This window comes from Plectrocnemia conspersa, unplaced genomic scaffold (assembly GCF_051122295.1).
Source record: "Plectrocnemia conspersa isolate PC_06_02 unplaced genomic scaffold, ASM5112229v1 ptg000014l, whole genome shotgun sequence".
In the NCBI taxonomy this organism is placed as follows: domain Eukaryota; kingdom Metazoa; phylum Arthropoda; class Insecta; order Trichoptera; family Polycentropodidae; genus Plectrocnemia; species Plectrocnemia conspersa.
The window spans coordinates 23043362-23059524 of record NW_028277178.1 but is presented as its reverse complement, the minus strand read 5'-3'; the positions used below and the strand labels follow the sequence as shown (position 1 = coordinate 23059524).

General features: G+C 28.6%; 1 protein-coding gene across 4 annotated transcripts in view; it reads left to right on the top strand.

The window, feature by feature from the left end:
- Dscam3 (Down syndrome cell adhesion molecule 3) overlaps positions 1-16163 on the top strand; it is a 167278-nt gene that overhangs the window by 124081 nt on the left and 27034 nt on the right. For all 4 annotated transcript variants that reach the window (XM_088203786.1, XM_088203785.1, XM_088203788.1 and 1 more), the window contains exons 5-8: positions 7443-7604; positions 11168-11311; positions 12023-12143; positions 15607-15817. In XM_088203786.1, coding sequence (XP_088059912.1) covers positions 7443-7604; positions 11168-11311; positions 12023-12143; positions 15607-15817 — 638 coding nt within the window. The remainder of the gene's footprint in view (positions 1-7442; positions 7605-11167; positions 11312-12022; positions 12144-15606; positions 15818-16163) is intronic.

Here is a 16163-nt window from a genome sequence, read left to right as displayed (position 1 = left end):
AAAAAAGACACGTGTTAGCTATACAATACGTACTACCCAATGTAAAATACCTGTTTTTCTACTCTTTGGTTATCGATCGCCAGAGTAGCCAACTATATTTTAAAACTTAAACACATTTTATTGGTTTGTTCAAGTAACAATGCAATTCCCCTGCAAACAACTTCACCTGCGTGTAAAAATATGTAATCGTGAAAAAAAATTAAGGTACATCTTTACTAGGTCATGACAAATGTTACAAAACTTATTATTTCTTGTATACCTCTTCGTATTTATATACATATAAAAGTTTCATTACTAGCCTAGGACCTTTAATTTTGGATTTTAATATTAACATTTATCATTTAAATTTGCAGATTTTACCAGACAGAAGGTAAAACATAAAGTTAGACTACGTTTAATAATGTTTCATCGAGCTAGGGCGCAGGTTCTCTTTAGTCAGCTTTTTAAAATATCGTGAGCCAGCCTATATCTATCTCTAATTTTTTCTCCTAAACCTTACATAAAACATAAATAAACATGGAGTACTATATAATCAACTGTCCTTCTCAAAGCAATTAGCAACAGTGGGTTTAAATATTTGTAAAGCAAAATTTTTAATTTTAGCTGAAAAATTCACATGTTTGCGTTTTTTATTGTTATAAAACTATTGGCAGCATTTTTTTGCAATTTTTAAAATTTAAATTTCCAAAATTTAGGTTTGCTAATTTTTCATATATTTTATTTTTTTTGGACCCTTGTATAAACTCGAGCCTGTGTGTCTTGCACCTACTACACCGCTCTTGCACCTCCGTCTTTGTGAACCTGCATTTATAAAATTAAGTACATTTGTACAAAAAATTATATATTTATGAATAAACATAGATAATGTTAGGCTAGGCTAGGGTGTAACATAATGTAGCCTAACATAGCCTAACTCAGCCTAACTCGTTTATATAAACATTGTATGAAAGTATTTCTATTGCATATTTTTTCAAAAAGTCGAAAGAAACTCAAATCAGCAAGTCTCTGTGACTAATTTTAACAACGATCACGGGTGATCCTGACACTTAAAATCATACGTTTGGCAAAATAAGTAATGTTCAATTTATTGCTTAATGGCGTATTATAAGGGATAAAACTTTATAAGTATCATCACATTTTTCATTCTATGTATATATTAATATACAAGTTAAGTTAATTCGTGTTTCATAGGTTGGGAGCACTGTAAATCGGACATCTGTCAATAATCACGCGTGTTAAAAGGGTCAAATGTTAGTTTGCAGCCACACATTTACTAAATTGCTTGCTTAACGCGCTTAAATTGTATAATTATTCTATATAAATAATAATTCTGTACGAACCGTGTATCGAATTTTACGGCAAAATTATGATCAATAGTATCGTCCTACTGAGCGAATAATTCGCAGCGTAGTGAAAATTTTTAAAAGACTAAAAGCATTAGAGATAGGGTAAGGCTTGTGCATCATCATGCCTGTGCGTCCGTTCAGCCGAAAATATTGCTGCTGTTAATGAAAGTGTGACCGAAGACACGGAATTGTCGATTCGTTAGCGTTAGTACATCTTGGACTTCTATTATGGCTCTTTTTGACGTATTTTGAATCAGAACTTGCACCAACAGCCATATAAAATTCAGATAATACAAGAACTAAAGTCCAAAGATCATGAACAATAAAAAAATTATGCATTTCATCCATTCTGTGTATGTGAATAAGAAAAATTACTACATATGGGGCGAGAAAAAACGCCCTTATTTTTTTGAAAACAATTAAGGTCAAACTGTACCTCAATGGTAGGTGCTATGGACGCATGATTTGTTTTGGCACGAAATCGAAGATATTGATGTGTAAGACACGTGGTTTCATCAAGACGACGCAACTTGCCACACAACTTTTGTTTTGCGTGAAAAGTCCCCAGGTCGCATTATTTCACGCCAAGCTCTCACGATTTATCGCCGTTGGATTTTTTGTCTTCTTCTACGTCGTGTCTACGCCGACAAGCTTGCAAAGTTAAAGCACCTAAAAACCAACATCCGCAAAGTTATAGCCGGGTTACGGTCGAAAAAATGTACGAAAGAGTAATCGAATGTATTAGCTGTTTAAAAAAGACTAAAGGCGGCCATTTAATTATTATTATTTATAATATTTAATACAGTACATTCAATGTTTGTTTATTAAAAAAATCTAAATATGCTGAAATTTTTACGATTTTTGAGTAATAAAACGAAAACTGATGTTAGATCACCTTTGATTATGCATAAAATGCGAATTTTTAGTATAATTTTACATACAAAGATACTTTTCAACACGATAAATCGCGAATTAAAATACAATGGGCGTTCTTTGAGCGACACGTTGACGCCGTCACCATTGTTGCCTTGCAATGGTTGTAGTAATACAAAAATAAAAAGCTCTGTGTTGGTATTACGACAAACAAAGCAATACACTTTGTTGTCACCCAGTGAGTGGTAACAATAACGCCCCGAGAGCCAACCACGAGTTCGTCGTGCCATTTTCAAAGCCTCGTAGTAGTACTTCTCATACTCTTCATATGTGAAACTCTCACCGCGGCAAGAACGTGATAAATGTCATAAAAAGGATGAACTCATTGATCGAACTTTGCAAGTTTTTACGACAACGATGCATCTTCTAGCAGATTTTATTTACCATATACGAGAAATATTTGGAAAGTGAAGATACAAATACCATAATTAAGATTGAAAAAGCGTAATCCGTAAGATTTAGACTGGTAACCCAGAGGTCACGGGCTCTAGCCACGGTAGCAGAAATATATGTATGACGTCACACACGCGTTTTTTCGTTTATGAACGTATATACGTAATAAACATTTTTCACATCTCTTGTTTTCGACCACTCAAGGGACGCAGGGTCATAAATCATTTTTTTTTTGTAAACGTATATAATCAATCTTTAAAACGATGAGAGTCTATAGGAACACATAATAATACGTTATGAAATTAAATCCGGTGAGTGAATGCGTTGAAATAAATTATGCAAATAATTTAATACTACGTTTTCACGGTAATGAAATTCCGCGCAACGTAAATATTCTTTTATTTATAAAAGAATCTAATAAATACATTTTTGCCGAATAGAAGGTGGTTGAATTCTTTATCCCGTGTGTATAAATAATAACAGGGGAGTGTAATTTCAGCAAGGTTTATTTTTCTGCCCTCGTGGAGCTCGGTGGTGTCCGATCTGTCGCTGAGACGTTGGAAAAATAAAATAACAACCACCAGACCCGTGATCTGAAAATTAAAGGGTGCGCGTACTGGAAAAGTGAACAAAATGTAATTCGTGTTCGGAACATTAATTAAATCCGACGTGACCCGAAATTGGCACAAAGGGGACAAAAGTCTCGAGTTAACCGACCGCAGATTTTCGCGTTAAAATTGTGTAAGTACGATTGAATAATTCGTTTAAAATAATTACGATACAGATGCTTTAGCGCCTTCCATATAATTTGCAATGTTTTTTTTTTATAAAATCACAATTTAATAAAAAAGAAAAATTCAGTTTTGCAATTAAATTTTAATTTAGTTTCATTGATAAGTGGCAGCAATGAAACTAAATTAATCTAATTTTACAAGTTTGTTTCTAAATAATCGTTTTTATAAAAACTTGATTAGTTTATTAACCCTAATATTCATTAGTTTAAATTTAGGTTAGGTTAATTTTAGATGTATTTAGGTATAAGAGCGCTATTAAAAAAAAAACACTTAAGTATACATTAGTGGATTAACTGATTTTTTAATATTATAGTCAATATTAGACGTGTCTTTTTAATAATTTTTAAAAATAAAAATACAACAGATGCAAATAACAACGCTATTTTATACATCTTTTTTGCCACTCTATTAAATAAAATGATTTAGTTGAATGAAACGCATTATCCAAAGTAGTATGCATGGTAACAATTTGGTTCATAATATAAATATTGGTTAGTTATAAAAAGAGTGTTTATAAATAGGAATAACTTTCTTTAAATCATATTACAAGAGTTTAGGCAATGAAATGATGAGTCTTTTCAACTTGGTACTAATATATGATAATTTTACGTTATTCTAAATAGTATGAATTTCACTTTATATCTAATATGTCTAATATTAAACTTGGAATGTAAATTAACAATTTATAAGACCACTACGCGCATTTAATAAAATTTGTATTCAACATTTGTACGTATGCAAACAGCTTATTAATTTCCATAGTATTGCAATAAAGGCAAGAACAAGGTCGCTCACCTGCGCGGTGTGTGAATGTATGTGTGTATGTAGTACCTGTTCATTTTCTCTCTGGAGAATTTGCTTCTTTATACACATTTCCTGTTTTTTGCCCTCGTGCGAAGGGAAATTGCGTCAGGAACTTTTATTCTTACTGTCGCCTTTTACTGTACTTTTCGTTTCATCTCAAGAGCGACGCGTCGATCTGCGGACAAACAAAAGTTCTCTGCGTGGAATTGGCTGAGGGAAATTTTTCAGGAAAAATCGGGCACGTGCTTTATTGGCTTCGAAATCACCCTGTGCAGTGGGCCGAGGGACTGAAAAGCCCCTGGGCCACGGGAAAACTTGTATAACCAACGATGAATTTTCCACATCTCCATTTTCAGCGTGCGAATTTCGCACGCGCCCGACAATTCGAAAGTTTTATACATTGTTTTTCTTGTTTAGCGTTTTTGCCTTTCGGCATACGAGCGAAGCAGAACTAGAAAACTATTAATAAAAATAAAATCATTTTTAAGATTGAAACAAAGGTAGACTATTGAGTTAAATATATAAATATAAAATCCAGATTTAAAGTAGATGAATTTGTAATTTTAAATCAAGTTAGTTTTTTTACTTTTACCCGAAGCCATTTTTCTGTTTATTGTCCAAATAACTACTATTTGACTTGAATAAATCGTAAGATGTTTCTTATTAAATTTTTTATCAGTTATTATTATTAGTTTTTTACTTAAGATAAAATGTATGCCTAATGAATCTAATTGAATTTTAATACAGGTTCTAAGACTTATTGCTAATTACCAATTAATAAATTGATACTGATTTTAAAGCCATCATCATAGCTTTTATATTACATACATACAATAGATAAAAATATTATAATACATTTTTTTTAAATACATTTTAGATTATCCATATTAGTTTTTGTCTATTTTTTTTAATTTTCCTAAATCCTAAATAAAACTTGACTTATAAAGCTTATAAATTTTATTAATTTTTGCTTTTAATAAAATCTTTGATTTTTACTTTTATTTGAACGTATAACAGTGGATATAATTCAGATCCATATTTAATTTTTCCATTTTCAATTTATTACGCTCTTTCTAAATATTTTGATTTCCTGTTAAAACACCATCAGATTATTAGTTCAAGGTAAATTTCAGATTCAACATTATCGTCAGTATTGGTAGCTATACATATTAAAAATAATTTTGTATTTTTTGACAATTGATTTTAAAAAGAATTTTAAATTATTTAAAATCTATTCAGGGTTAAAATGGTTACTCTTAAAATGTAGCAAGTGTTAATTACTATCGCGTTTTTAAAATTACAAAGAAGAGCAATATATTTTATATAAATCTATGCAGTTTTTATCATTTAACTTCAATATAAAATACTTAGACGTGGTTCTGTTTTTTCTTATATTTTTTTTACACCCCAAAGTTGTAAATGGTAAATCATATATTGGCGATATTTAATTTTATTTATAATCAAGTTAAAAAGTAGCTGCTCTTATTATTATACATTATAAATAATGCAAATATATTATTATAACTACGTAGACAAAAATAATAAGTTAGGAAAATCTAATCCTTAGTAAAATCTATATGGTTACAATAGCACTTCTGTAAAGATAAAACAAATATTACATTTAATTTAAAGTAAATAATAATATAAATATAAAGTGTATGTAAAATTATTACTAACGTTGATTTAAATATGTAAAATAAATATTATTAATACGTAATGATAATAGTTTGATTACATTGATTGAAAAAACAGTCAATATGGATTATCTATAAATCTTAAGCTTTTTATTTATTTTAATTGCTATATAATACAACAAACATAAATTAAATAAAAATAAAGTCATCGGAATATCTAAGATTCGATATTTAGTTACTTTTACAGTGTTATAGGACTAAATATAAATATTATATATGCCTTACTTAGAATATATTGTTAGCCCTTACTGAGAATATATTGTTTCAAAATTCCCAACGGGTTCAAGTTTAAAATTGCCTATTTTGCGCTTGTGCAATGTAAAAGTTTACTATTTAGTTATTACTTGGAAAAATATGTATTAAGAATAAATAATACCGTAATGAAAATATTGCTAGAAAGATTATTTTTTATAATCCATCTGCACTGTATATTTTAGGTGCTATATATATTTATTGTATATATAAAGTGTGCTTTTTGGTTATATGGTACTCCCGTTTTTCTTATATACTTTCAAGATCGTGATTAAATATATTATCACTGATTTTTGCATTTATCAATAAAATATAAGCTGCTTTGAGTTATTTTTACATTTTGATTAGTAAATAAAAAATACCTAACTCATCCGCAGAAACATTGTATATATTAATTGGCAAAAAAGTACATATAATTCTAAAGGTGGATAATAAAAATCAATTAGAGTAAATTATATCTTTACGAAACGTAGACAAACTGCCACTGCCTCTTCTAATTGAACAGGGTAGTAATGTACAATAGAATTAAATTCTAGCAGTAAATACCTGGGCTTAGATCTAGACTTCAAGCTTAAATTTAAAACACATTTGGATTTGGTGGCAACGGCCATTAGATGGATATTTAATAGAGCCCACTTACCACAAAAAATAAAATTTTGATATACAAATAATCAATTAGACTCATCTTAACATATACCTGTCCGATTTGGAATAAAACCAGAAATACTATTTTTTTATATGAATTGCAATGAATTGCTTTGAAAATAATATTTTATACACATTTTTATACTAATCTTAAAAAACATTTCAATATCAACAAGCAAAAAATATCATTTTTATACGAAAAAATATTTTTCATAACCAAACATCTCGTATACAATCTAATATAAAATTATATTTAATTTAAATTTAAGCACAAAATGGCAAAGCACATATTGCTTTAAAGGTAGAAAAATACATATCAATGCTGTCAGATCTTTATGTGCTTAATGAAATTTTTCTTATTACGAACGGTTCTTAAGTTGTTTTTCCTTAAATTAAAACTAGCAACGCAGTATGCTATTATTTTATTCTTTATTTTATTTTAGCTTATATCAAAATTATAAATATTACATTGGTTAAATGGTACATATTTAAATATTGTATTACAAATATAATTATATGATGGAAATTAAAGTTTTATAACAAAAGTATCTGTAATTCTAATTTATTTTATTTTGTTACAGTTGTCTGGCAGGAGTACAGCGTTTTAATTTCTGGGACCAAAGCCAGCGTAGGAAGCACCGCTGTGCTTTCTTGTGTTGTGCCCTCATCGGTTCGTGATTATGTTGCTGTCAACGCCTGGTATAAGGACGATTCAATGCTACTCCCAGGACCTCCAGATACAAGTAAGTCATAACAAAAACAAAACCTGCAAGACACAAAAGAATTCTATAAGTAAAATATTAACATTCAGGGTATGGGTACAAATCTGTACATGACAGTACGAATTCAATTGGATACCGTAAAGATCTTTTATCCCGATGTCCACAATTTTCTTTCGAGATCAACCATTAATCACAATACCCGAGCACGTTTATCTGACTCAGCCGGATCGGCCGATAAGAGGTTTAGGGACCAAAGGGACCTCGAACGAAAGCAGCTTTCGTTTTGTACTATTTTTCTCCGAACGGATAATGACAAAATCATTTTTTATACATGTAATATGGAACATGTTGACAACTCAACGGATAACGATTTGAATTAATATATACATTTCAAAAAAAATACAAAGCATGGGTTCTAAATCATTTTGTTAGTAACATGAATCGATAAAATAAACGTATTTGATTAAAATTTCATGTTGAAATAATTTTTATATTGAATATAACAACGAAGCAATTTAAGAGAATCGACCCCATTAGTTTTTGGAGGGTATCTGGCCTCAGTGCGTTTATTAAAATTTAACCATTTCAGGTTTATTAAAATTTTAGCAGCGTTTTCTTATCCCACACCTTCGTTAATTTACAATTCCCCGGGTGGCGTGAATAATTTCGTAAAACTCACAAATCTACTTATATTTATTGTTCATTGTGGATTGTGTGCGTTTATTTTATAAATATATACATAAATATTTGTCGAAGTATATGTTTTATTATAAATTTAATTATATCCTTTGTTTAAAAAACAAAGACAATTACAAATACAGTTTTTGAGTTTTTTAATTACTTTTTTTATTTTATGATCCTTAAACATAAGGTAAATAAAATATGTCTCATTTATTTTCTGCTTACTTAGTACCTTATAAATCCAAAACTAAACATTGATTATATAATTTAGGGCAAAATTATATTTAGATGAAACTTCTGTAAAAACAGAGAGCTCTTAAATCATAAGGAGACTTCTATATTTACCATGTGTGTGAGTTTAAACCAAAAATCCTATAGTTTTGAATGTTTAACAGATTTTTGCCAAATATGTAAAACAGCTTATGTATTTGTACAAATACTAAATAACTTGTATCATAAGTTTTATAGTGTCTAATATAATATTTCCCAGTTCCTTGGTATGAGTTATTAACATAGGTATCTATTTAATTTATTTAATTATTCTCCTTTTTATTTTTTCGAGGGCAAAAAAACAGCGTTTCAATCATTAACCAACAAATTTTTTTTAAGATAATTTATGTTATTTAGTATCATAAGTTGCTATCTAATAAGCAAATTTAAACAATGCAAATTTTTCTTTAACAACAAAATTATTATTTATTGGATTTCTGTCAAAAATAATATCAGCATCCAAAACACAAAATATTGCAGTGAAAACAAATATAGATTGAGCTGAAGTGTATAAATTTAATTTTAGTAATATAGATATTATTATTAATACATAATATTAAAAAAATAATTATAGACAAAGATTTAATTTTAAGGAATATTCTACATACCTAATCGAAAAAAAAGTAGAAAGGTAAATTATCTAGGATGATAAAAATGTGTAAAAAATAATCTATAATAGTATATTGGCTTATTTGTACAACAATATTATATATGCTTATTAAATAAAATAAGACAATGCTGTAAAAATACAAAATAGTGCAATAAAAGAAGTTTTCAATTTAAAATAAATTTATTAGTTTGAGAGTTAAGAACCTGAAAAAATATTTTCTATATTACCGTATAATGCAGTATTTGAAAAAAGCTTATTAAAAATACTTTTTGATGTATTTATCTCAATAAAATAAAATTAAGACCATAGGGACCATACTGGTTACTCTTATACGTCACTATAATCTAAAAACAATAAAAAATAGTATTAAAATACATAACAAATATAATACAAGGTAATAAATAATACATGAAAATATTATATAATAAAAAAGAAAGCAAACATTTAATAATAAAACTGAATAAAACAACTGTAACTGCTCCTCGTAGCTCACATTAAATAGATCAATGTACAATGCCAGCGTATTAAGGAGCTGGATAGCGAAATCCATAGGCGAATCGGCTAATAGGATGCAATCGTGATCTTGAAACACAATTACTTGTAATATACATATAAATATCCTTAATAAATCACATATCAGTCGTTTTAGTAAGTAGAAAAGTTTTTTATAACTTTTTGATGATAGTTTATTTGTATTTCTTTGAAATTTTATTTTTTACATTTTTTTATCTATACAAACTAAGCGACGTAATAAGATAAGTTGATATTTAAACATTTTTTAATAATTAATAAGTTACTAATCATTTGTTTTGTTGATACAATATTTTCATTCCGTTCCATTAAGCTTTATTTATAATAAAACTTTTGTTTTATAAACGAGCTTTTGTGCATGCACCAATGCTCACATATATTATTATATATTTTATATTGAAGACCTGTTGTGGTTTACTTGGTAAATTTTCACGTTTCACAAGTTCGGCCTTTACAAAAATTAGTAAAATTTCGCTCGTTGAAACCAACGGAGAGGTAGAACGCAATTTACGTTTAAAGTTATCGGGAGGGTGTGCTTTCCTTTCATATTCATGAAAATTGCGAGATAAGACCCTGTTTTCCGCTACTTTTTTAAAGAAAAAGTACTTTACATTTTTTTTGTCTTCATATTAAGGAATTTCCATCTCTGTTTTTTAAATAAATAATGTTGTATATTATACAAATTGAAGGGATATTACAAATTTATTATACCATACAAACTTGCATATTGCATTTATTTCTTTTTAAAAGTATTAAAAGTAAAGGAAGCATTTAAGTAATAAAAATTGAATTTAAAATATCCCTAAGCATAAAATGAAAGCGAATTTTGGTCGGGATTTGCATTTAATAAATTGCGCCAGCATTAAATTATTATGTACAGGTAGACAACCTAAATCTTTTTTGGCATCCCTTTTACAATTTATGATACAGTAACATTATATAATTGCCGGTATAAATTATCCTTTCGAACCCACAACAACACAAATATACCTAAGCCGTATATATATGTGTGTTTATAATATTTTAGATCTAAATATGCAAATGTATCTAAGGATTTCTAATCTATTCTATGTACTTCTCTTAACTTATAGCTAAGGATTAAAAACAACTTATTTAAATTCAGATAATCCCTCTGCATAAAGTATAGTGAAGAAGTACGTTAAAAAATAATGACATTCGACTTAATATTCATATGCTCGGCGGCAAATGCGAAAGATCCTCGAAGGAGGCCGATCCTTTTATACAAGACCTTTCGGGACGAGGCGAGGGTATAAATGTGTGCAGACCCTTAGGGCAGTGACGCTAAACCATACGAAAAAATGCGCACTGAACTGGAAAACCACGCATCTTGAGCTCAAATAAAACAAGCTATCTAAACTAATAAATAATAAATACATATTTTTAAATTGTAAATAGCAATTTTTATGTCAATTATTTATGTCGTTGAAATAACATACACTAGATGCATACATGTATTTTTTTATGTTTCTAGGTGGTCGATATGTCGTAACTGGAAACAAGTTACACATACGAGGAGTTCGGTCAGACGATGGAGCAGCTCGTTATTCTTGTTCCACTGAAAACACGCTCACTAACGAACGAAGAAGAAGCAACCCAGTTAAACTACAAGTTACAGGTGAAAGACCTAAATATATATTGCATACAAGTAGTTTTATGTCAATAATTCAATTAATTCCGACGTCCCATATAATGCAAACTTACATTTTTATATTTTTGATATTTTTTCTATATAAATATTTATTTAATTTTAATTACTGATAAAAAATATCAACATCTTTAAAATTCAGAAGATATGTTTTTTAATGTATTGAGATATATACTATGCAGTACATAATATTCATATGAAATATACCGGTACAAACAACGCTATCTTAGCATAGTACAACAAATTAGAGTAATGGCAGAAACCTGTTAATTCCGAATGCGATAAGACCAGAGGGGTACGTGTCTCGACTTGGCAAACTTGTGAAAAACCGAAACTTTCTCCCCGGCAGTCGCTAATTGAGACCAAACTACCATAAAAGGTTATCAAGTTCTCGAGACAAACGACCAGAAAACGCTTTCGACCTGCGTTTGAAGAAAAGTTTTCGGCACTGACATCAAAGCGTCCCCGTGTCAGACGTCACGGGCCTACTGAAACATCTCAAAGAGAACTCAAAACCAATCCGCATTGATTTTGTAATATTAAGTGCGACTCAAAGAGAAAGGCGATTTTCGTTTAGTATTCATGGTTAAAAAAATATTTATTCATATTAGTTATTTTATTAAGGTAATGACGTCTTTCATATATTACATACATTAATGTATATCAATATTTTGTTTGCAGAAAACGTTGGAACATCTCCGCCTAGAATAACAACACCTCAAGTAGTAGACGCCACCATCCGGAGAGGAGGAGATATACATATAAGTTGCGCTGCAGAAGGAAATCCAACTCCTACTATAACGTAAGTTACATTATTACTTAGTATTTTTAATAGAAGTCGTACTCAATATTAAAAATATATGACTGATAAGTCATAAAATTCAACTTTGACCATATCAGAAGGTTTCATATGGTACAATGCCTTTTAGGGTTTGTAGAAGTTTTGGGTTCGAGTCTTAAACAGTAAAATCTTATTTGCAGTAAATAATATTTTGGATCGAGATTTGTTTTAATATATTATATATACTATATATTTTTTATTTAATTTTTTTTATTTAAGTTGCATAGGTTCATTACAAAATTATTGGAAATTATAAAACAATGATGACTGTGCGATTATATAATTAAATTGTTAAAATTATGCAAAAGATCTTTAGTTACGAATAAGATGATTTTTAATTGCAAAACCTGATAATTGAAAACTTTTTAGGAATAAAAAAAATGCAATAATTACTTTAACACGCTAACTGTAATACAAACTTTTGAAAAAAATCGCACTTTTTATTGCAAATATTATAAAAAATAATTCTCTAAAAATTATTTTTGTTTATGGTTATTGGCAGTTATCGTGTCGTCAATATTTTTATATTTTTTAAGAAATCTACCTAAAAATTACAAAAATTAAAATATTATTTTGATGATTCTAATAATACATCTAATGATTTTTTCAAAAAAAAAAACTCACTCAAAATATCATATGGTATGTTTTTTTACTAAGCATCTTAGAGAGTTTTTAAGATTTTCTATATACTTGTACATAAAAATTTCAAGAAATTATAAACTTCAAACTTAATAATAATAAGTATTTTCGCGGTCGTTAAATATCAAAAGATACATTAAATCTTTTGATAAATCGTCATAAAAACAAGTATACCTTGTAGAAAATTATATAAAATTATTCATTAGAAAATGTCATTTTACCAAAGGTCTTAAAATAAAACGCTATATTAGAAAAGTGAAGAAGTATATAAACAATTAATACTAGACATAAGCCATTAAAACCATAAACATTAATCACTTTGGTTAAAACTTCTCTACCATTTATCACCACTAAACTATGTAATTTACCCCTTTAAACTTCGAAGCAAAGCAATAGGCATTGTTTCACTAAATAGTTATTCTTATTTGTAATGGTGACCATAAATCCACTACAATGATATCATATATGAAAGACTATCTGGGAGAAATACATTCATGCTTCATCAGAGAGGGACGTATATTAGAGAGGCGAAGTCTATGCAATCCTTTTTCCTATTCTTCTAAGTTTCTCGGGGAAAACGTTGTTGACACTCAATCATAACCTTAAACTTTAAAATTGTTTAATGTAAACAATGGTTAAAAAAATGGATGTATATTTGAAGGTTAATATAAGTAAAAATCAAAGACGTATACGATGGAAATAAAACTGGAAAATTTTCTTCCCACCTTTATTTAATGGAGAATCATTTTAAATATTGATTTTAATAACTTCCCTAAAGAAACGTGCACACTTCGTTCCGGTAAAATATCGTCTGCATAATTAGGCAACGGCACCGTAAACACTGTGGGTCGTGATTCGCGTCGGGGTTATATTTCATTTCCGCGGTTGCCAGTTAATAGTGCTGGAGAGATTACACTGTATGCCCGAGTCCTGCTACAACACCATTAAGTCATCAAAGTTTTACACCTAAACTTCTTTTACGATCCGACGCGTTGCCTAGGGGTCTCGTCTGAGCCCCGGAGTTTACTGGTCCATTGTGCTCCCTCGGACCATTAAGCTTTATGAGCGTTCAAAATATACACTATACACAGCCTCGGCGGGAAATTGTTAACGATCTCAATGACCTCAAAGATTGAAAAACATGACGTCGTCCTCCTAAAATTCTGCTTCCATTTTCTCGTTAAGTCTTGGCGATTAATAAAGACTTTGTTGCGTTTCAGAGTGAATTGTTCTCACGTTGACAGTGAATTTCGCCAGACTGTTAATTTAATCAGTTTATACTGAGCCTATAATAGTAAACCATTGTTTGAATTATTACTGGAAACCTAACTAAACATAATCTTAATAACTTTATAGTGAGGTAATAGAAATACTAATTAATAGTATATTGCTATTTAACAGTTTACAATGTTTTTACTCTATTTTTTATTTTAATACTTTGAGTTAGTAATTTTATAACATTGTTTTTATTATAAGGAAGCTAAAAATATTAAATACAAATAGATAATCTATTTATTTTGTAAAATATTAAATATTATATTTTATAATATGTATATAAATAGTTAGTAAGTAAGTTTTCGAAACGAAGTTCGATGGTCATATGTACGAAAAAGAGTTTAAAATTAGATCTAATCCATTTTACCAAACCTGGGTAATATAATTCAGAAATATGGTAGTTTTGTAGAATTATAATATATTTAAAAATATTAGCCTTCAATTAAAAGCTATCGCATTAACCCAAATTTAAAAACATTTATACCAACGAAAAAAATCACTACAAATCCATTAAATTACGTCCAATGTCAATTTTTTGTTTGATTTGTTTACTATTCTTTTAATATTTTTTTAAATATGTTTTGTTTGGTTGTAAACTAAAATTTTATCGTGTATAAAAGTTTATTTTTTAATCTAAATTTCTAGAACGTGTCCTAAACATATAAGAGGTAGACAGCACTATACAATGTTAAAAAAACGATCACATCTAAAATAGATTTACCCCTTTGGGTATTAGGCAAATTGAAAACGTTTTATTCTAATAAAACGTCCTATATCTGTCACTGAAAAAGAAAAAAGCAATTCCTTAACTTTATTGTATTTAAAAATCAAACACCAAGGGTAACTTAGTGTCAATTAGGTAATTGTAACGCAGACTAAGTTAATTATTCAAACACTTTCAAAAGTATTCAAGGTTTTGAACCTTATAATAAAATTATGTAAAAATGTGACTATAATAATAACAAGAAATACAATGCACGTTAAAGTTTAAAAAAAATATATATTTCATCCGTATGTTATATAACAATAACAACTAAATCATGCATCTGGCAGCAAAAAGAATAAATATATTTATGCCTAAACAACCTTAATCGGTATATAACAGCAAAACTTTTCAATTTGATATATATGTAGCTAATCATACAGTAAAAAATCATAAAATTGTAATAGCAAAATAGTAATAAATATAATAAAATTTAATTTAGCAACTAGTGATGTTTTGTACTGAGCCACATTATATACAAACATATTAATAATGTAGATAATGATGCTATTATTATAATAATAACAATGTAATTATAGTAGGCGAAGCATGTATGTGTGGGTATATTCTGTATAATCCGTTCTATGATTGCATTATGATTACATTAAGGTACATATATCCAAAACCGTTAAATATAACGATACATTCTTTTTGCTATATTATATTACTTATACATACATATTTGTCTATTTTTTTTATTAAAATTTGTATTTATAAAACTCCTTTTAATACTATAAATTATTTTAGGTGGTTGCATGAAGTCGATGGCGTTTTCCGAGAAGTTCAACCATCGTTGAGAATATCTGTAACAAACGATCTCTTGAGCGTTCGAAGAACAGAAATATCAGACAGCGGAAGATGGGCTTGCCGTGCAAGCAATGCATTGGGAGAAAGGACTCAAGAAACCAAACTGTTGGTTAACACCCACCTTTCAGCACATCTGCACCCTCTTCTTCAGGTAAATTATCAAAAATATATTTTAAGTTTACCTCTAAAAGTTAACCATAAACCTAAATAAGAAATATTTTATTTTACTTATTAAGAACCACCAAAGTTTTTATTTAAACTTTTGAAAATATATCTTCAATCGACAGATATTTCTAGTAGCACGATATTTTTATATGTATTAGAACTCAATAGTTTTACCAGAGTTAATATTATATGCATAAATTAAAATTGTTAACTCAAAACCTTTACCAAGAATTGTCACGTATTAGGATTTTTATATTTGTTATAGTAAATGTGTTTCACTAGTAAAATTATATTTTCATTTAAAATTTCAGTGTAATCATATCGAAATATTT